This window comes from Girardinichthys multiradiatus, chromosome 18 (genome assembly GCF_021462225.1).
Source record: "Girardinichthys multiradiatus isolate DD_20200921_A chromosome 18, DD_fGirMul_XY1, whole genome shotgun sequence".
NCBI classification, from domain to species: Eukaryota; Metazoa; Chordata; class Actinopteri; order Cyprinodontiformes; family Goodeidae; genus Girardinichthys; species Girardinichthys multiradiatus.
Genome location: NC_061810.1, coordinates 36,161,454 through 36,183,266, shown reverse-complemented (window position 1 = coordinate 36,183,266; position 21,813 = coordinate 36,161,454). Strand labels below are relative to the sequence as shown.

The following is a 21,813-nucleotide window of genomic DNA, read 5'->3' as shown; positions in this document are numbered from 1 at the left end:
AAAGGAGGAAAGGGTAATAACAAGACTAAGATTAGGACATACAGGACTTAATTATATGCTTTTTAAAATACATAAACATAATACAGGACAATGTGACTACTGTGGGATGGATGAAACAATTGAACATATTTTTATAGTGTCAGAAATATGAGCTGGAAATAAGAAGCATGAAGAGAGAATTTGAAAGGATTAAAGAAAGGTTTAGCTTAATAGATTCATTACAAAAGGGAGCAAACATATACAAATTATTTTAAGATTTCTAAAAAGAACAAAATTATTTAATAGGATTTGAGTATATAAGATATTAATCCATGTTGAATCACACTCCATACCAGTGGTGGCAGTAATGCACGCATACAGATTCATGCCAACCGCCATTAAACACCAAAAGAAGAAGGAGAAGAAGAAGTGGCTCATGTCCAAGTTTGCTGTGAACATTGAAACATTTGACAAGGGCAGCTTCTGAACACCTAAAGAGGGAGAGGTTAAAAATTAAATTTAAAATGTAACTGTACTTTCTTTAAAATTTGTAACCGGCAACTGTGTACGTTTTTTTTTAAAAGCTCCTTATCAGATTAAATTACAGAAGTTGAATAGAAAGGGCATTTACAACCCGAAAGCGTTGAACTGTCTGTTGTGGCTCTCAGTTCAACTATTATATTAAATATTTGCTTTTCTACTGTCAAAAACAATGACGAACAAACAAACAAACACTATGTTTTGGGATCTCTGTGTCATCTGTGGATTATTATGCTGTTCTAATGAGCCAGAGAAATTCTTCTCCACTCTTCTCCACAGTAAAAAAGGCAGAGAAAACAGTATTATCTGGTCTGGATACTTATCATAAAAAGCCATAATGTTTATGGTCAATCGTGATTGCTGCTTTTTTCATAAGAAGTTTCCAAATCACCAAACAATATACCAAACAAAATAAGTTCAAGTCTTTCATTTGTTCAACACACGGTTTTACAGTGCAAAAGCGTTTAAGTATAAAAAAATCTGGCTTTTATTCTGAAGAAACAAAAAATACCGTTGAAGACACGCCTTTAACTGTGACGTCCGAGAAATCCGGAAGTAGATTGTCTTGCATTCGCACATGGTAAAAATGGCTGCGAATGAGGAAAAACAACAAGGCCACAGACCCGGCGTTTACAAGCAAAAAAATAAAGGACACAAACATGGCAGACACAGGACGAAAGGTGAACTCGACAGAGAAAACAAAGGTAAGTCATCCTTAGTGGCGAAGTGTTACAGTTATCGTTAAGATTATTTTTGGTTGCTTTGATCAACACGTGTTTTCAGTCTGAGGGGTTTTGGAGGACAGGATAGCACCTTCTCAGTAAGATCATTTATGACATCGTTTTTTCTGATCGTGTGTTGAATCTCATCTTGGGTATATTCGGGATGTTCAAAGTTCTCCACTTGATCCACAGGCGGTTTTTGGCGTAAGAATTACAATCAGTTACACTATATTGCTAAACGTATTGGGTCACAACCCCAATCAATGAATTCCGGTTTTCCAATCACTTCCATGGTGCAGGTTTATAAAGTTTGGGTTGGAGAAATTTGACTGGGCTGCACAGAGTCCTGACCTGAACCTTCTTGAACACCTTTGGGATGAATTGGAGCAGAGGCTGTAATTGTGCTTCTCTGACTCACACCATATTTCTGACGCGCAGCTGGGCTTCATTGCATGATCAAAGTTTGCGTCATTGTTTATAAATATGCAAACTCTCACATGTTCAAATTGTTACTAGAACCTAAGACTTAATTTTGTCATAAATCAGCTAAAATTCAAAGAGTTACATGTTTCAAAATCATTACATGATGCAAGTTGAAAATAACTCATATATATTTTGATATGCAGAATGAAATTGAATGTTCCGTTTGTTGTTTAAGATGTAATAACCAACTAAATACGTTCAGTGTTTAGGGGTAATATTTTGTATAGAGAAAAATGTTATGTCTGGTAATGTTGGATCCTCCACACCGCATCAAGCAATTGTCAGCCACAGTGGTGGAGGAAACATGATTTGGAATGCAGAGACTGTACTTCCTGAGGCAACTCAAGAAGTACAACCTTCCACAGGAGCTGTTGGTCATCTTCTACACTGCCATCATTCAGTCTGTCCTGTCTTCATCCATCTCAGTGTGGTTTGGCTCATCCACAAAACAGGACAGGTCCAGACTGCAACGAATAATCAGGACTGCAGAGAGAATAATCAGAGCTGACCTTCCCTCCATCCAGGACTTATACAGGTCTAGGGTCAGGAAAAGAGCTGCTAAAATCTCTGCAGACCCCACACACCCTGCACATAAACTGTTTAGAGTTTTACCTTCAGGCCGCCGCTACAGAGCACTGTTCACTAGAACCAGCCGCCACAGAGACAGTTTCTTCCCCCAGGCTGTTTCTGTGTTGAACATTCAATAGAGTACCAAACAACAGCATACAGATGTTGCAAATGCACCTTTTTATTATATATGTGTATATTGTACATTGTAAATATGTATATTCTGTAATGCAAAAACAAAACCAAAGAGCAAAGTGTACCGGAGTCAAATTCCTTGTTTGTTTGTACAAACTTGGCAATAAAGCTGATTCTGATTCTGAGATTGCAGTAATTGTCTTGATTGCATACATGATCAGGTATAATAATATGAGGATTGAGAGGTGAATTGAGTAACACTGATCCTCTCTTCGTTGTTGCTTCTGTTAGTGGGGGTAGGATATATTAGGCACCAAGAGAACATTTTATCCATAGAGGTTATGTGTTCGAAGCAGTAAAAAATGGGAATATGTAAGGATGTGAGTGAGTTTGATGTGGGCCAAAGTGTAATGTGTAGATGAGTGGGATAGAGCATCTGGCCTGAAGCGCTCGCCATCTATCAACAGTAATGGGTGTTTATTGCTGTTTATGCCAGTGTATTCTATTCATTTCGCTGAGCTGAAGCTTGGTCCACATGTAGTCAGAACCATACTTACTTGTGCTGCAGCAAATCTATAAAAGAATGGTTGAACTTCCACAGTGCTTCTGCGTTTTGTTTTTGTCCAATGAAAAATGATGTAGCATTTCATGTGTTATAAATTTGAGATTGTACAACATTTTTCCTATTTAAAGAACTGGTATGGATCAGACGACATTTGTTTTCTCCTGATATTTTAAGAAGAAAAAGCACAGTGACTACACATGGGTGCAAAGTTTCAGCTTCATACTCTCCATGGCTGCTAATTGTTTTCCTGATCTTGAAAAACATTCAGCTGGTTTAACATGCTTGTCCTTAATTTCCTCCTAGGCAGAGTGCCAGTAACAACCCTTACTAAAAAACAGAGGAAGGAGCTGAAGAAGATGGACAGAAGACATAAAGCTAACCAGCTTCGGAGAACTAAGAAAGACCAGGTGATTTCCATGCACCTGAAGAATGACAGCTTTTATTTTCTGGACTGGTGTTGCAAAGTTTTTATTGTTTTGTCGCTGTAGGTTCTGACAGAAAAGCGGCGACTCGGGAGCAGGGACGGTCCCCCTCACCTGGTGGCTGTGGTGTCCCTGCATGCTAATGCGGATGCTGCAGCGGTTACAAAATTGCTACGGGGAGAAGACGCCGGGGGTGTGGTGCACCAAGAGGAATGCATCAGCGGTGTCCGTGACAGCTTTGGACTGATTCTGCCTCGTTTCAAACAGAGGTTCACGTTTTTCAACCAGAGCACAGGTATGTTTTGTTGAATGTGTAATTGTGCTTTTAAAGATGGAAATTCAGTTTTAAATGGTCAAATGAATGAAGTAGGTTGATGATTTTAAATCCCATATAATCCCAAGGCGTTCCCAGGCCAGCCGAGAGACATAGTCCCTCCAGCGTGTCCTGGGCCGTCCCCTGGGCCTCCTCCCGGTGGGACGTGCCTGGAACACCTCCCGAGGAAGGCGTCAAGGAGGCATCTGGTATAGATGCCCGAGCCACCTCAACTGGCTCCTCTCGATGTGGAGGAGCAGCGGCTCTACTCCCAGCCCCTCCCGGATGGCCGAGCTCCTCACCCTATCTCTAAGGGAGTGCCCGGCCACCCTACAGAGGAAGCTCATTTCAGCCACTTGTATCCAGGATCTCGTTCTTTTGGTCATGACCCAAAGTTCATGGCCATAGGTGAGGGTAGGAACGTAGACCGGCCGGTAAATCGAGAGCTTCGCTTTTCGGCTCAGTTCTCTCTTCACCACAACGGATCGGCACAGTGCCTCCATTACTGTGGCAGCCGCACCGATCCGCCTGTCGATCTCCCGCTCCATTCTTCCCTCACTCGTGAACAAGACCCTGGATACTTGAGGTAGGAACTCCCCTCCAACCTGAAGAGGACAAGCCACCCTTTTCCGGTCGAGAACCATGGCCTCGGACTCGGAGGAGCTGATCCTCATCCCAGCAGCTTCACTCTCAGCTGCGAACCGCCCCAGTGCATGCTGTAGGTCTTGGCTAGAGGGGGCCAGCAGGACCACATCATCTGCAAAAAGAAGAGACGAAATCCTCTGGTCCCCAAACCAGACCCCCTCCAGCCCTTGGCTGCGCCTAGAAATCCTGTCCATAAAAGTTATGAACTGGACCGGTGACAAAGGGCAGCCCTGCTGGAGTCCAACGTGCACCGGGAACAGGTCCAACTTAGTGCTGGCAATGCGAACCAAACTCCTGCTCCGCTTGTACAGGGACCGGATGGCCCCTAATAAAGAGCCACCGATTCCATACTCCTGGAGCACCCCCTACAGGGCATCACGAGGGACACAGTCGAATGCTTTCTCCAGGTCCACAAAACACATGTGGACCGGTTGGGCAAACTCCCATGAACCCTCAAGTACCCTGTAGAGGGTATAGAGCTGGTCCAGTGTCCCACGGCCGGGTCGCAAACCACACTGCTCCTCCTGAAGCCGGACTCTCCCCTCCAATAACCTGGCGTAGGCCTTACCAGGGAGGCTGAGGAGTGTGATCCCCCTGTAGTTGGACCACACCCTCCGGTCACCCTTCTTATGTAGGGGGACCACCACCCCAGTCTGCTAGTCCAGGGGCACTGTCCCCGTCTGCCACGCATTGTTGAAGAAGCGTGTCAACCATGACAGGCCCACAACATCCAAAGACTTGAGGTACTCAGGGCGGATCTCATCCAACCCTGAAGCCTTGCCACTGCGGAGCTTTTTAACCACCTCGGTGACTCCAGCCTGGGTGATGAAAGAGTCCAACCCTGAGTCCCCAGCCTCTGTTTCCACCAGGGAATGCGTGATGGCAGGATTGAAGAGATCCTCAAAGTACTCCTTCCACCAGCCGATAATGTCCCCAGTCGAGGTCAACAGCTCCCCGCCCCCACTGTAAACAGTGTTGGGGAAGCACTGCTTCCCCCTCCTGAGGCGCTGGACGGTTTGCCAGAATTGCTTGGGGGCCAACCGGTAGTCCTTCTCCATAGCCTCACTGAACTCCTTCCAGGTCCGAGTTTTTGCCACTGCCCGGGCCGCGGCACGCTTGGCCCCACGGTACCCGTCAGCCGCCTCAGGAGTCCCACAAGCCAACCACAGCCGATAGGACTCCTTCTTCAGCTTTACAGCGTCCCTTACTGCCGGTGTCCACCACCCGGTTCGGGGATTGTCGCCGCGACAGGCAGCACAGACCTTACGGCTGCAGCTATGGGCAGCAGCATCGACAATAGATGCGGAGAACATGGTCCACTCGGACTCTATGTCTCCAACATCCCTCGGAATCTGGTCAAAGCTCTCCCGGAGGTGAGAGTTGAATACATCCCTGGCCAAGGGGTCCGCCAGACGTTCCAAGCAGACCCTCACTATACGCTTGGGCCTGCAAAGTCTGTCCGGCTTTCTCCTCCCCCAGCGTATCCAACTCACCACCAGGTGGTGATCAGTGGACAGCTCAGCCTCTCTCTTCACCTGAGTGTCCAAAACATGCGGCCGAAGGTCTGATGATACGACAACAAAGTCGATCATCGACCTCCTGCCTAGGGTGTCCTGGTGCCAAGTGCACTTATGGACACCCTTATGTTTGAACATGGTGTTCATTATGGACAATCCGTGACTAGCACAGAAGTCCAATAACAAAACACCGCTTGGATTCAGATCGGGGCGGCCATTCCTCCCAAGCACGCCTCTCCAGGTGTCACTGTCGTTTCCCACGTGGGCGTTGAAGTCCCCCAACAGAATAATGGAGTCCCCAGAGAGGGGCACTATCCAGCACCCCCGACAGGGACACCAAGAAGGCCGGGTACTCCGCACTACCACTCGGCCCGTAGGCTGAAATGATAGTCAGAGACCTATCCCCAACCCGAAGGTGCAGGGATGCGACCCTCTCATCCACTGGGGTAAACCCCAACACGAGACGGCTGAGCTGGGGGGCAACAAGCCCGCCTCTCCCCTGGGCCACTCCAGAGTAGAAGAGAGTCCAGCCCCTCTCGAGGAGATGGGTTCCAGAGCCCACACTGTGCGTGGAGGCGAGCCCGACTATTTCTAGTCAATATCTCTCGACCTCCCGCACAAGCTCAGGCTCCTTCCCCCCCCAGCAAGGTGACATTCCACGTCCCTAGAGTCAACCTAAGCATCCGGGGATCGGGCCGCTGAGGTCTCCACCTTCGTCTGCTGCCCGATCCTCTTTGCACCGGTCCCTCACGGTTCCCCCTGCAGGTGGTGGGCCCACTGGGGGATGGTCTCGCGTATCTCGTTCGGGCTTGGCCCGGCCGGGTCCCGCGAGGAGCAACCCGGCCACCAGGCGCTCTCCGACGAGTCCCGACCCCAGGCCTGGCTCCAGGGTGGGACCCCGGCTCCGCCATACCGGGCGACGTCACGTGCCTCGATTCTGTAGTCGTCATGAGGGATTCTCGAACCGCTCTTTGTCTGACCTGTCACCTAGAGCCTGTTTGCCATGGGAGACCATACCAGGGGCATTTAAGCCCCAGACAACATAGCCTCTAGGATCATTCGAGCACTCAAACCCTCCACCACGTTAAGGTGGCGGTTCAAGGAGGGGTGATGTGTTTTATAAAACTGAAAAATGGTGGTAGTACTTGGTTATAACGCCTTTAATAAATAGGAATTTTTTATTTGATTTTCTTTTTTAATAATGGAATACGTATAATAATTAATCCATTATTAAAATGGTTCAGGCCAAACTGACCCTTGGCCTGATTAAAGGAAAATTTACTCATTTAAATTTTTTGGCAAACTGAGTTGTGCATCTAAAGTATCTATATTTTTAAGTTGTTTAAAGGTTATTATGATCATTTCTTAATTAAATAAAATGTGCATGATACAAACTGCCATATTTTAAGAGTACGTTTTAGGTTTTTACACAAAATTTCTGCTTAAATATCGTGATAACTGCCTAAACGTTTCTGTTTTGTCTTTGTGTTCAGCTTTTTCTGCCATTCTCAAGCTGTTTATTGTTGTTTCTTTGGACAGCTGACATGCACTCCCTGCTGGATGTTGCAAAGGTTGCAGACAGCCTCCTGTTTGTCCTGGACTCAGCTGAAGGTTGGGACAATTATGGAGATCATTGTCTCTCCTGCCTCTTTGCTCAGGGCCTCCCCAGCCATGGTCAGTTCATATTTTTGATACAATGTGTGGAAGATTTGACACACTTTTTATTTTCATACACCTCTTTTCTCATGTATTTTTTTAGCTATAATTTCTCCTTAATTTCCCCCATACAGCTCTGGTGTGTCAAGGTTTTTCTGACATTACTGTGAAGAAGAGGGTCGATTTCAGAAAAGCTCTGTCAAAGATCACGGAAGTCCGGTTCCCGGATACCCGTCTCTTCCCGCTGGACTCAGATCAAGATGCCACTCTTCTCCTCAGACACCTAGGAAGTCAGAGGCAAAGAAAGCTGGGTTTCCGTTCTAGACGGTCCCATCTTTTGGCTCAGCACGTCACCTTTACAGCGAACAGCCCCGTGGAGGGGACTGGCGGTGGGCTGACTGACCTGGGAACCCTCTGTGTATCTGGGTATGTCCGTGGCCGTGCTCTCCATGCTGACAGACTGGTGCACATCAGTGGGCATGGAGACTTTCAGCTGAGTCAAATCGATGCTCCACCAGACCCTCTGCCCCTCAACCTGACAAGACCAACAAAACCTGGAAAAGGAAGAGATGTTGAGATGCAGGTAGGTGTTTTATTGATCGAACTTATCAGGTTGCCTAAACTCTAAACCACCGACATGATGATGTACCTCATGAACTTGCATGTCTGTTAAAGATGCATAAAATCCCCTAAAATACATGTAGCAGGTGTGGTAATAAAACAGTTTTTAAAATAATTACTTGGGACCTCAGTTTATTATTATTGTTTGTCTTTTTTTTAATTTTGTAACTAAGCAATTCTAGACAGCTGAATTAAAGTCATAATATGAATAAAAGGGGATTCTTGAAGTCTTAAATCAGAGCCATGGTTAATAAATGTGTGTTGATTTAAAAATGTGCCTAAATGCTGCAACCATTTATCTTAGGAAGGTATAGGCTGGTATAAGATGGTCACAGTATTGTAACTTTGAATAAAAATACTATGGGTATATGGTTTTTACACAGACATTTTTAACAAAAAAGCTAAATATACTTTTATTGATTTTTGCTGGTGGGGAGTGGCTTTGCTGTGTTACTCTATGTGTAATACAGCTGGAATAGGCTTAGGTTTTCTTTTCAGAAATCTCATTTAAGAGTTTAAACTGGAGGAATGGTATGAATTTTTTTAATCGATGTGAGTTTTACAGCTTTTGTTTACCTGGATAACTGTAGTCAGACCTGTGCCTGGTCTTGCCTAACATCACGGAGAAGGAGTTATTAATAATTGCTCGTATTTCCTCGTTTATTTCTTCATGTTTATTGGCTGCAGGTTGGAGATGAAAATGAGGCCCCGGTGCGGGTGTTGATGAAAGCGGACCTGTCCAACCGGGAGAGTCTGCGGGCGGAGGCTGAGGTAGACCCCATGGATGGAGAGCAGACTTGGCCGACAGAACAGGAGCTGTTGGAAGCTGAAGGTGAGGAAGCATGATCAATACACTGTGAGCTATTGAGATGAGGCAATAATGGGGGAAATTAGGATAAGGAACCTCAGAGGCCACACTTATTTCACAGAGGATTTACTATGTAATGAAGCTTATGGATATAAAATTTCTAGAATCAGTTACATAGAGCTAATATAGATTTTATTTTCAGTTTTCCATAATGATATTATGTCACATCCTCAAAATAAACTGGTTCTGTACATAAAAACATTCAAATATGTATAATGAAAACAAATGTGCATCTTTATTCAGCAAACACAACCTCATGCCTGGTTCACGGCAGGATTTTCAAGCTGATTTTTGACCAGATCTTCCCCTTCCGACATGCCCAAATATCGTGATGGCTCTTAAGATAATCTTATGAGACATTCCTGCTGTGCGGTGTGTGATCTAGTCTGTTCAGGAGGACGCTGGGATCTCTCTGACCTCAAATCTGGGATATTCAACATGTTGGATTGTCTTGGCCCCATATCCTAGCATGTGGGGTGTTCCCCGAGGACAAATGAGCACACTGCCTGTTGATTGTGATGTGTAGCTAATTACAAAGCAGCGTGAGGTGTTTACCGAGAAGAAAAAAACACAACAGCTCACCTTCATATCATAGTACAGCAAGTAGAGCCCCTGCTTGCGCTGTCTCCACCCCTTTAACCAACGCATTTTCAGTTTGTAAAGTTTTTTCTTTGTTAAAATTAATCCATAAACAATCACCATTGCTTCTTCCTCGTCGGTGATGTTTATTTACTCTGAAATCACGTTTGATCTTGAGAGGTTTTGCAGGATATCCCGTCTGACATCTGAATGCTTGTGAGTGAAATCTGTTTGTTTGCCCAAACCTGTTATATCTACGTGTGTAGCGTCTCTCAGGTTTTGAAAATCAACCGACCATTTCAAAATCTTGCCGTGTGAACCAGGCATTACAAAACATTTATGTGATTTATGTGCCTACACATACATAAAAGCACTCAGTATTATCTGCAGGTAAATATTTTACTCTCCTGGATGTTCTTAACTTTCTTTAGAGGCCAGCAAGATCAAGCATGTGATGAAAGTTCCAAAGGGAACATCGGACTACCAGGCCACATGGATCGTCGATGAAGAGGAGAATGGTGAGACAGAGGAAGAAAGCAGTGATGATGATGACCTAATGGATGAAGCTATGGATGGAGAGGATGAGGAGAATAACTCTCAGGTAAGCATTTACAGATGGAAAGATGACGGAAATTACAATTTTAGACCGTGAGATTTTAAATTGCCCAATAAAGTAATTTAGGTTTAAATGGAATGATAAAACACTAGTTATTATAATTGAATAGTTATTGTTGCATATTTTTAGGTCAGCTTTTTCCTGTTGCTCCTTGTTGTCTTAGTAACAGCGCAGTTACAGGGGTTGGACAATGAAACTGAAACACCTGGTTTTAGACCACAATAATTTATTAGTATGGTGTAGGGCCTCCTTTTGCGGCCAATACAGCGTCAATTCGTCTTGGGAATGACATATACAAGTCCTGCACAGTGGTCAGAGGGATTTTAAGCCATTCTTCTTGCAGGATAGTGCCCAGGTCACTACGTGATACTGGTGGAGGAAAACGTTTCCTGACTCGCTCCTCCAAAACACCCCAAAGTGGCTCAATAATATTTAGATCTGGTGACTGTGCAGGCCATGGGAGATGTTCAACTTCACTTTCATGTTCATCAAACCAATCTTTCACCAGTCTTGCTGTGTGTATTGGTGCATTGTCATCCTGATACACGGCACCACCTTCAGGATACAATGTTTGAACCATTGGATGCACATGGTCCTCAGGAATGGTTTGGTAGTCCTTGGCAGTGATGTGCCCATCTAACACAAGTATTGGACCAAGGGAATGCCATGATATGGCAGCAAGATGTGTGTGTGAGCAAGATGGCAGCCTCGGAGCTTCGCTTTCTCTTTGTTTTTGTATTTTGTGTGTTTTTATGTCTTTTGAGCCACAATCCTGTGGTCTCATTCAATAGGAACTTCTCAACATCAGAGAGTCCTCTCTTGGGATTTTTTTCACCATCTTTCATTGATCCGAGGTTCACTAAGCTCCTGGCAAGTGGAGCTGCGGCTCTATACGGGATACTGCGCCGAAAGCGTCGGCGGGGAAAGCGTGCTGGCGCGCTGGTAAAGCTCCGCAAAAGAGGACTTCGCACACCACTGCCTTCAATCCACCTGGCAAATGTCCGCTCTCTAAGCAACAAGATGAACGAGCTGCTTCTTCTCACCGGTAAAAACACGGACCTCCGCGGATCAGCGGTTCTCTGCTTCACCAAGACATGGCTGAGTGGAAACATCCCGGACCGCGCACTGCTGTTGCCGGGTTTCCAGCTGCTCAGAGCGGATCGCAGCGCGGAGCTATCGGGGAAGAAGCGAGGAGGCGGAATCTGCTTTTATATAAATGAAAGTTGGTGCAGAGACGTAAAAGTGCTGGGAAAAACATGTAGTCCGGATCTGGAGTCATTTTCCATAATCTGTAAACCGTTTTATTCACCGAGAGAGTTTTCCTCGTTTATAATAATTAGCTCATATATTCCACCGCATGGCTGCACTTCTGCCTCGGAAAAACATCTTGCTGAACTGATTACAGACCTGGAGAAAAAATACACGGACTCTTTCATCATAATACTGGGAGATTTTAACAGAGCAAACCTCTCAAATGAACTCCCCAAATACAGACAGCATATTAAGTGTCCCACCAGAGACAAAAACACACTGGACCATTGTTACACAGCTTTAAAGGACTCATATCATGCTGTTACCAGGGCTGCTCTTGGTTTTTCGGATCATTCTGTAATCCACCTCATCCCAACCTACAGACAGAGACTAAGAGCTTCCAAACCCACGGTTCACACTGTTAAGAAGTGGACTGAGGAATCAAAGCAGATGCTACAGGCCTGCTTTGAATGCACAGACTGGACTGTTTTTGAAACCTCAGCCACTGACCTAAACCAACTAACTGATGTGGTGACATCATACATCAGTTTCTATGAGGACATGTGTGTGCAAACCAAGACCCCCTGCAGTTTGCTTACCGAGCAAACAGGTTGGCAGATGATGCTGTTAACTTAGGTCTACACTTCATCCTGCAACACCTCGACCACCCAGGGACGTACGCCAGGATCCTGTTTGTAGACTTCAGCTCGGCCTTCAACACTATCATACCAGACATCCTCCACCAGAAGCTCACACAGCTCAACGTCCCAGCCTCCACCTGTCAGTGGATCAACAGCTTCCTGACAGACCGACAGCAGCAGGTGAGACTGGGGAGCATCTTCTCCCGATCCAGATCAATAAGTACTGGTGCCCCCCAGGGGTGTGTTCTATCCCCACTCCTCTTCTCTCTGTACACAAATGACCTCATCGGACTCGTCCGTGAAACTCCTGAAGTTTGCAGACGACACCACTGTCATTGGACTGATCCAGGACGGTGATGAGTCTGCATACAGACAGCAGGTGTATCGGCTGGTAGACTGGTGTAGTCAGAACTACCTTGAACTGAACCCACTCAAGACTGTGGAAATGGTGGTGGACTTTCGGAGAACACCACCCCCATACACCCCCCTCACCATCCTCAACAACACTGTATCGGCCGTGGACCACTTCAGGTTCTTAGGAACCACCATCTCTGAGGACCTGAGATGGTCTTCACACATAGACACTGTTCGAAAGAAGGCCCAGCAGAGACTGTACTTCCTGAGGCAACTCAAGAAGTTTAACCTTCCACAGGAGCTGCTGGTCATCTTCTACACTGCCATCATTCAGTCTGTCCTGTCTTCATCCATCTCAGTGTGGTTTGGCTCATCCACAAAACAGAACAGATCCAGACTGCAACGAATAATCAGGGCTGACCTTCCCTCCATCCAGGACTTATACAGGTCTAGGGTCAGGAAAAGAACTGCTAAAATCTCTGCAGACCCCACACACCCTGCACATAAACTGTGTAGAGTTTTACCTTCAGGCTGCCGCTACAGAGCACTGTTCGCTAAAACCAGCCGCCACTGAGACAGTTTCTTCCCCCAGGCTGTTTCTCTGTTGAACATTCAATAGAGTACCAAACAACAGCATACATATGTTGCAAATGCACCTTTTTTTTTATATATGTGTATATTGTACATTGTAAATATGTATATTCTGTAATGCAAAAACAAAACCAAAGAGCAAAGTATACCGGAGTCAAATTCCTTGTTTGTATGTACGAACTTGGCAATAAAGCTGATTCTGATTCTGAAACCATCACTGATCCACCCCCATGCTTCACTCTGGGCATGCAACAGTCTGGGTGGTACGCTTCTTTGGGGCTTCAATGTTTTGAGCAAAACTGTGCTCTTACCCTGCTAATTGAACCTTCACACTCTGCTCTTACTGGTGCAATGTGCAATCAATGAAGACTGGCTACCAGTCTGGTCCAATTTAGCCATGAAACCTCCCATACTAAAATGACAGGTGTTTCAGTTTCATTGTCCAACCCCTGTATGCATATGCCTTATATTTATTCCCCTTTAGCTTTCTTTTTTTTTTTTTACATTTTGTTAAATCCCAAACAGAAACTACAATGTATCTTATTTAGTTTTAAAGTGAGAGTGACAAAGTCAGATATAATTATGATGCTGACGTAAAAGGATACATGGTTTTCGAAGTTTTCTCTCATAAAAATTGGTAGTGTGGCTTCTATTTGTATTCAGCCACCTTTACTATGATGGGGGTAAAGTTGTGGGAGCACTGTTCAATCCATCGCTCGAAAAGAACCACACTACAGCAAACATGAAGGCATGGTTGTTTGTCTAAACTCTTTGTTTAAGCTATGCGATCATAACATTATTCAAGCAGCCAATTAGGCCCGTAGTATATCTAGGGGTGCTGCAGAGATTCACAGCTCAGGCGGGGGAATCTGTTGACAGGGAAACTATTAGTTGTGCACAATACAAATACATGCCACACCTTTGATTTATTATTTGTTAAATATTAAAAAACCAAACCCATGTGTCATTTTCCTTCTTCTTAGCAATTATTCACTACTTAGTGTCCGGTTTATCATATATGATTCCAGCAAATTACATAAAAATTTGTGGTCTTGACAAAAAGGGCCTTACAGGGCCTTTTGCAAGGCCTTTTGCAAGGCCCTGTAAGATTTGAAGTTTCCTATTCACAAACAGGTGCCAAGAGGGCACAATTTAGACTACCAGAGACATGCAAATGAGCCAGCCCTAAGATTGGTTGCCATGGTCACAAAACAAGCTATGCCATGGATGAGGAAAACTCCTGCAAATGGATATACAAGTTAAACACAAGACACATTTGTGTTTGTAAGTTTGTAAAATGACATATTGTGAAAAAGTGGTATGAATGCTTTAAAAGGCACTCCAGACACCGCCATGATTTTGATAGTGATCAGGACAGTAAACTGTGCCAAAGCCACAAAGCAACCACACTTCCAGGCCGAGAGCAGTGCATACGTGACCCATGGATAGTGCACATCTCTGCTGGGAGGCACTGTTTGTTTTCTGTGTCTGTCTCTAGCCTGCAGTGCCAGGCTGCTCACCACACCACAACAATAGGGTTTGCAGCCAGAGTCCCGAGAGAAGCCTCCTGTCTTCCTGTCTTGTGAACAGAACTTCCTGTCTGGACATAGGGAGGGGTCAACCATTTATTTGTTTCCAGAACTGCTTGAAAAGAAGTTGGGGAAACTGGCCTTATGAAAAGGGTTCATTACGATCTGTAATTGTTAATAGCGTCCATTTGATGTCGAGGTCAGCGAGCAGGAATATGTATATCATAGAGGGTAACAATAGGCGAAGGGGCACTTCAAATGATAGTGATTATTATTACTGCAGCAAGGATGTTGGAGAGGTTATGAATCAACCCCATGCTGTGTGTTTTCTGCTCATGTGTCTGACTTCTCCTGTAATTTGCCATCGGAGCGACCCCTGTGTACCATGGCCCCTTTGATGATTCATTCCTCCCACATGTATTACAGCAGGAAGTTGGATCTGTAGATGTTGCGATAAGGGAGGATGTCCTGCCCTGTCCATACTTTGCATCCTTGGCAAAGTCCTCCATTTTAACTGTATGCAAAGCAGCAATTCCACTGGTTTAAGTCTGAGACAGTCCTTGTCCCATCATGTTTGCAAATACAGATGCAGACTTTCTAAAATGATGAAAATAAACTCCTTGAGGAAGGCGGAAACACGTCAGGGCTTTAAAGTTTGAGATGACATTTTTGACATTCATATGTCAAAAAATTCTCTGTCTGCTCCATGTGTTGAGAACCTCCAACACATCAACACAGACTTCAGGAAACACTGCCGCAGAAAGAACATTTCTGAGTAAACAAACACAGTTTGTTTATTACCACTCAGTTGGTCTTGGCAATAAAACAATCCCAGTTTCTATACTTAGAATCTGTCTGAATGCACTTGCGCTCACAGAATGCTTGCTTGGTAAATATTGAAGATACAGTTAAGGAAACCACACTTGCAAAAGTATCAATTCTATTTTCAAGTTCTTCACAACAAGCCTCAATATATTCTATTGGGATGTAAAGTGATGGATTGACACAAATTAGTGCAAGGTGGAAGGAAACTGATATATGGTCTTCAAATATTTTTACAAATAAAAATCTGAAACATCCAGCATGCCTTGGTATAAAACCCTCCTGTGAATAAACTTTGGACAATCACCTTTAGCAGGACTTGCAAGTTAGAAAGAATTGCAGATCCAGAGACTGAAACTACTGCCTGTTTTTCTTTGGTAAAAGAGTTCACGTTCACTCAGAGTGGATGGAGACATTCTGTGAACCTACATTTTCAAGTCTTGAATTGGAGTCTGGACTTCAACAAACAGAAATATGCCTTGACCTAAACCATTCCCTGGGAGCTCAGCCTGCATGTTTAGGGGTATTGTACTACTGGAGGGTGAACCTCTGATCCTGTCTTTTGCAAACTTTAACAGGTTTGGTTCCAGGATTGCCCTGTATATAACACCATCCATCTTCTCATTAGTTCTGATCAGTTTCCCTGGTCCTGCTAAAGAAAACTGTCCCTATGACATGATACTGCCACCACCATGTTTCAATGTGTGGATGGTATGTTCAGAGTGTAGTGAGTGTGGTGGCCACACCTAGCTTTCTGCATGTAAGCCAATGTTATATTTTAGTCTCATCTGACCAGAGCACCTTTTTTCACCTGTTTGCTGTGTCCTTACATGGCTCCCGGCAAATGGGTTTTCTCCATGCCACTGTTGCTGCTGTATGAAGATCAGATTTGTGGAGATTTCCAAGCGGCTGCAAACATTTACAACATGTTCCAAAGCGAACAGAGGTTAAACTCTGATGGTTAAAACAAAGCAAATTTAGTGTACTCCATCCATCCTTCCTGTTATCTGCAGAAGGCCACCCTGTTGTAGCATCATGCTTCTATAGAAAATACAGTTTTGTTTAATTTGCTTCTTACACCTTTTCTGCTTCATCAAAATTTTTTAACATCTCACCAATTCTGGAAATGACAAACTTTAAATTCTCTTCCCTCAGTAACAACTTCCTCAGTGAAAGTTGTTGTCAGCTGGTAATGCCGCTGTGGATCAAACAAGATCCGATTTTGGGGTTTCCATTAGTTTGGTCAGGGTCTGGGTTCTGTTGATTTTTTTAATGTGTTAACAAATTTCACATCATTAGCTGATTTCATATTTAATTAAAGAGCAACACATTTTGATGGCGTGCTTCTGATCTACATCATGATTTACAATTTACTCTGTTATGTTTGTGTCATAAACCCCTTCAGCTGATTTGAAGGGTGGAATTTAGGCTCGAGAATATTTGTTTATGCTGTGAAAAAAACTGTTGCCAGCCTCATTTTTATAGTTTTAATAAACAGGAAAGGATAGCAGGAAACTTCTAATGTCATTCTTCTTTCAGCTGTTCTTTGGCACTGTGGTCTGATGTGCTCTGTGTCCTTCTTGTCCAGGAGGCCGGTTCCCATTATGCTTCAGAGGAGGAGGATGATGTAGAGGAGGAAGAGGAGATGTGCTCCACAGAGAGAGCTGGAGCAGATCAGCGGTACGATGACAACGTGGATGAAGCAGCAGAAGAAGAGGGCCTGAAACGCTACTGGGAGGCTCGATCCCATGAGATGTTTCCTGATGAGGTGGACACGCCCCTAGATACTCCAGCAAGGATCAGGTCAGTGACCTTTTTTGTAGGACAAGATGTACCTTTTTTAAATAACATTACATGAGAAAATGTTCGTTTATATTTACTTACTTCCATTTGAATCATCACACAGATTCCAGCGTTTCAGAGGCCTGAAAAGTTTCCGCTCCTCACCATGGGACCCCATGGAGAACCTGCCTCTTGATTATTCACGTATATTCCAATTCCAGAGTTTTGAACGCACTCGCCGTAGAATCCTGGCAGAGGCCGCAGCCGATGAGGATGGAGCCATGGTATAAAAAACAGCAGCTATCTTTACCTGCAAAACAAATGTTTGTTGAAAATTTCCTTTCTGACTGTGCTACGTGTTCATTTTCAGGACGGCTGGTACGTCACACTGCACATCATTGATGTTCCTTTCTCTGTGATGGCGAGCGTCCAGTCTGGCAAGCCCCTGGTGCTGGTGTCTCTGTTGCCACACGAGCAGAAGGTATTGGCATCCCAATGTCTCTGTTTGCATCGCTTTAACAGCATGCTTATTGATGGACTCATTATTTTTAACTTTGAACAGATGTCAGTGATGCATCTCTTGGTGCAAAGACACCCCAGCAACACGGAGCCAATCAAATCCAAGGAGGAACTGGTGTTTCACTGTGGATTTCGAAGGTTTCGGGCCTCTCCTATATTCTCTCAGCATACTACAGGTAAAATATTTAATAATTAAGCAGAAAAAAAAAGTGCCCTTCAAAAGTTGTTGCATTACAACATCAATTCTTAATGTGTTTTATTGGGATTTTATGTGAAAAAGCAACAAAAAGTAAAACATGCTTTGTTAAAAATCCTTTTGCTATATTTTGGGGTATATCTCTGCCAGCTTTGCAAAATGACTCAAGTTCAGTCAGATTAAACATCAGTTTTTAAATCTTGTCACGGATTCTTAATTAAATTTAGGTCTGAACTTTGACTGGGACATCCTCAAACATGATTGTTTGATTTAAACCAGTCACGGTGCAGTGCTGCAGTATTCAAGATTAATTAACTCAAATTCACAATCAAAACCTAAAGAGTGCCAGAAAATAACATCAGAAATATTACAGAATTTTAATATGCCAACACTATGTTTACCAATTAATTAACAACATTCAGAATATTTTTTCTAGTCTTCCCGCACTTAGCAGTTAGCTTATATTTTTACTTACATTTATTTTTTTTTTATCACACCTGAGCTGTGGAGGTCTGCAGCTCCACCAGAGGTGTCATTCCCTTACTGGTTGCTTCTCCTATTAATGCTGTCCTTGCCCAGCCTGTCAGATTAGGTGGATGGTTATATGTTGGTTGCTTTGCAGTTGTGCGATGCTCTTTCAGCTGATGGATTGGTCAGTGCACCCATGGGCAGATCAAAGCTTGAAATGTTGTTTTGTAACCTAAACCTGCTTTAAACATCACCACAACTTCATCCTTAACCTGTCTAAACTTCTGAGTCTTGACAGAACATTTGTATTTATGCTAAAATTAAATACGCAAATGGACTTGTTACTAATAAAATGACTCCAGAAGGTAGTTGGTTACACTGGGTTTTACTTGGGGGTATCAGAGTAAAGGGGTCTGAATTCAATGACACACAACACGTTTTAGATTTTATTTGTAAAAAAAAAAAAAATGCAAATCATGCACCATTTTCCTTTTACATGCTTCTTTGGTTGGTCACATAAAATAGAAAATGCATTGAAGTTTGTGGTTGTACAGTTACATACTTTTGCAAGGCCCTATACATGTGTTACCTTTCTGTGTGCATTTATAACAGCAAATGCATAATAAAAGTCATTTGCTGCTCTTCAGCTGACAAGCATAAGATGGAGCGCTTCCTCAGGCCGGATGCCCCTACTGTGGTGTCAGTGTATGCCCCCATCACCTTCCCCCCTACAGGAGTGCTGCTCTTTAAAGAAAGAAACGACGGTAATATGATCACTCTCCCTTTTATAAAAGTAAATCCTGTATTTTGTTGGAATTCACCTCCTCAGGTTAATTCCTCTCAGGTCATTTTATTAAATCATGCCCCCAATCAAGTTCTGAGTTTTTGTTCTTTTTTCTGCGTCTTTTGCAGGCGTCCAGGATCTGGTGGCTACAGGGAGTCTGCTCAGTTGCAACCCTCAGCGGGTCGTCCTGAAGAGGATCGTGCTGAGTGGACACCCGTTCAAAATCAACAGGCGTTCGGCTGTTGTACGGTACATGTTCTTTAACAGAGGTGAGAGGAGGGCCTAAAAATCTTTTCCTTAGACTGTCTGCAGAAACATTTACTTGAGGTTATTGCTTTTTTTCTTTGTTTCTGCAACAGAGGACATCATGTGGTTTAAACCAGTAGAGCTGCGGACAAAATGGGGCAGGAGAGGCCACATTAAGGAGGCTTTAGGTGAGAAAACTGCCAAACGCATCTTGTTTTCTGAAGGCCCCTTCCCAATGTGACTTCTAAATACTTTGCTTTAATTCTTTCAGGAACTCATGGTCACATGAAGTGCGTATTTGATAATCAGCTTCGCTCCCAAGACACCGTCCTAATGAATTTGTACAAGAGAGTGTATCCTCGCTGGACGTATGACCCGTATGTGCCCCCACAATTACCTTGGTTCAAGAAAGAGGTTACTGTTGAAATGGATGACTTGGACATGGAGTAGAAGAAGAATAAACCTGCTTACGAGAGACGGATGATTATGAAATGTTAAAAAAGTAAAAACTTATTAAATAAACTAAGTATCTTGCAAAGTTTCTGTTTAGTCCTTTGATGCCTTTAACTTGGTGCTAAATTTATTTGTGCCACTAGATGGCAGTCATGAATAAGTTTTCATAAGTTACGTTTTTACTTTTAAAATCAACTTTTTCTTAATATAGGTCAAACAAATTTGAGTGAAGACTTGTACTAAGCAATAGCAGTGTGCTATTAGCACTTAATGATTAAACAAATGCTAGACCTGCTGCCAACTTGTAACAATTCAAACATTTAGTCATCCATCACATACTTTTCCCTCTTTGAAGTCAGGCGTGTGTGGCCAAATGCCTGCAGTCGAATTAAAATGCAACAAGGACAAAATAATTATATAGATGATGTGATATTTGAGGAAGTGCAACCATGGAACAAGAACTCCCAAGTTGTACTCAAAATACAAATTCTTGTCTGCAATCTATCAATGAATTATGTTTCATTGATATAGCAAATAGCAGCTGTCAGGTTTTATTTATTTATCTTTTATCACAGCCATGCTGGATTTTGGTCCAAAAATAAAAAAAAAGGAAATGAAAGAGGCTATCAGGGTGAAAATAATCACTAGTTTCAGAATGAGTCTAATGGAGAAAACTACAATTGTGGAAAGTACAATATTAGACATTTAAGATGTTTCAAATACGTGGCAGTGCCAACATTATGTCAGTAGAAAGGCAGGGAAAAAAAGAATGGAAACATGATGGCTTTCCAAACAGTGCCTACAGCAACTTTTTCACATTTTGTCATGTTAAAACCAACTTCAGTGAATTTAATTGGATATTATATGATTAAAAAGTACTGCATATCTGTGAAGTAGAAAAAATGACACTTGTTTTCCCAAAACCAATAAAAAACAGATTTTCTAGAACCATTGATGCAGTTACAGCTACAGATCTTTTAGGATAGGTCTGTACTAGCTTTTCATATCTAGAGACCAACATTTAAGACCAACATTTATGTCTGTTTTTCATTACAAAATAGCCTAAGCTCTTTCAGGCTGGCTGGAAAACATCTGTGAACATCAATTTGTAAATTTTGCCACAGATTCCCAATTGAATTTAGGTTAGGACTTGAATTAGGCCATTTAAACACATGAACATTTGAATATCCAAACCTTTCCACTGTAGCTGAGTAAGACTTGGTAAGGCTGAGTAAGTCTTTTACACCAACTAACAGCTTTCCAGTAGCTCCATCCATCTTCACCTCTGACCAACTTCCCTGTCCTTTTTAAAGGAAAACATCCCCACAGTATGATGCTGCCACCACCATGTTTCACTCTGGCGATGGTGGGCTCAGGGTAATCTGCAATGTCAGCTCTCCTCCCCACAAAGTATTTTGAATGTAGGTCAAACGTTATATTTAGATCTTACTTGACTGAAGCACTTTGGGGCACATAGATCTGCTTCCTACATGACTTTTAGCAAACGTTTGGCTGCTTCCTAATCACTGCTCACCTTGCCTGGCCTGTCATTTTAGGTGGATGATCAGTTCTTGATACATTTGCAGTTGTACTATACTCTTTCCATTTTCAGATGTTGGACGAAACAGTGCTTCATGAGCTGTTTAAAGCCTTCAATATTGTCTTCTAACCCTGCTTTAAACGTCTCCACAATGTACGCCTGCTGTGTTTCTTGGTCTTCATGATGCTTTCGGTTTACTGTTCAAACCTCTGAGGCCTTCAAAAACAAATTGAATTTACTAAATGGGTGAGTTTTGAATGCAATTGGTTGCATTGGATTTAATGTAACGGTATCAGAATAAAGGGGTCTGAATACTAACAAATTCCAAACGTTTCAGATTTTTATTTGGAAGCATTTTTAAAATCACTTTCCATTACCCTCTCTCTTCCTCGAAATCGTGTGTTACTGT

At 43.3% G+C, this 21,813-nt stretch overlaps 1 protein-coding gene across 1 annotated transcript; it reads left to right on the top strand.

Moving 5' to 3' along the window:
- The first annotated feature begins 1,066 nt into the window (after positions 1-1,066).
- Positions 1,067-19,949, top strand: tsr1 (TSR1 ribosome maturation factor). The gene is made up of 15 exons (XM_047390777.1): positions 1,067-1,223; positions 3,295-3,398; positions 3,480-3,708; positions 7,428-7,562; positions 7,679-8,127; positions 8,853-8,997; positions 10,044-10,213; positions 17,005-17,219; positions 17,323-17,482; positions 17,569-17,679; positions 17,761-17,893; positions 19,029-19,145; positions 19,294-19,434; positions 19,525-19,599; positions 19,683-19,949. The coding sequence occupies exons 1-15, from the start codon at positions 1,097-1,099 to the stop codon at positions 19,859-19,861; spliced, it is 2,490 nt and encodes an 829-aa protein (XP_047246733.1). The 5' UTR covers positions 1,067-1,096; the 3' UTR covers positions 19,862-19,949.
- Positions 19,950-21,813: the final 1,864 nt, after the last annotated feature.

What these genes read in the sequence shown, in the direction of transcription:
- tsr1 (XM_047390777.1), top strand. Translation starts at nt 1,097, where the DNA reads ATGGTAAAAATGGCTGCGAATGAGGAAAAACAACAAGGCCACAGACCC. An exon ending in ATTCTCTCAGCATACTACAG is followed by an intron (nt 17,894 to 19,028) that starts GTAAAATATTTA and finishes GCTGCTCTTCAG; the next exon opens with CTGACAAGCATAAGATGGAG. An exon ending in CTTTAAAGAAAGAAACGACG is followed by an intron (nt 19,146 to 19,293) that starts GTAATATGATCA and finishes CGTCTTTTGCAG; the next exon opens with GCGTCCAGGATCTGGTGGCT.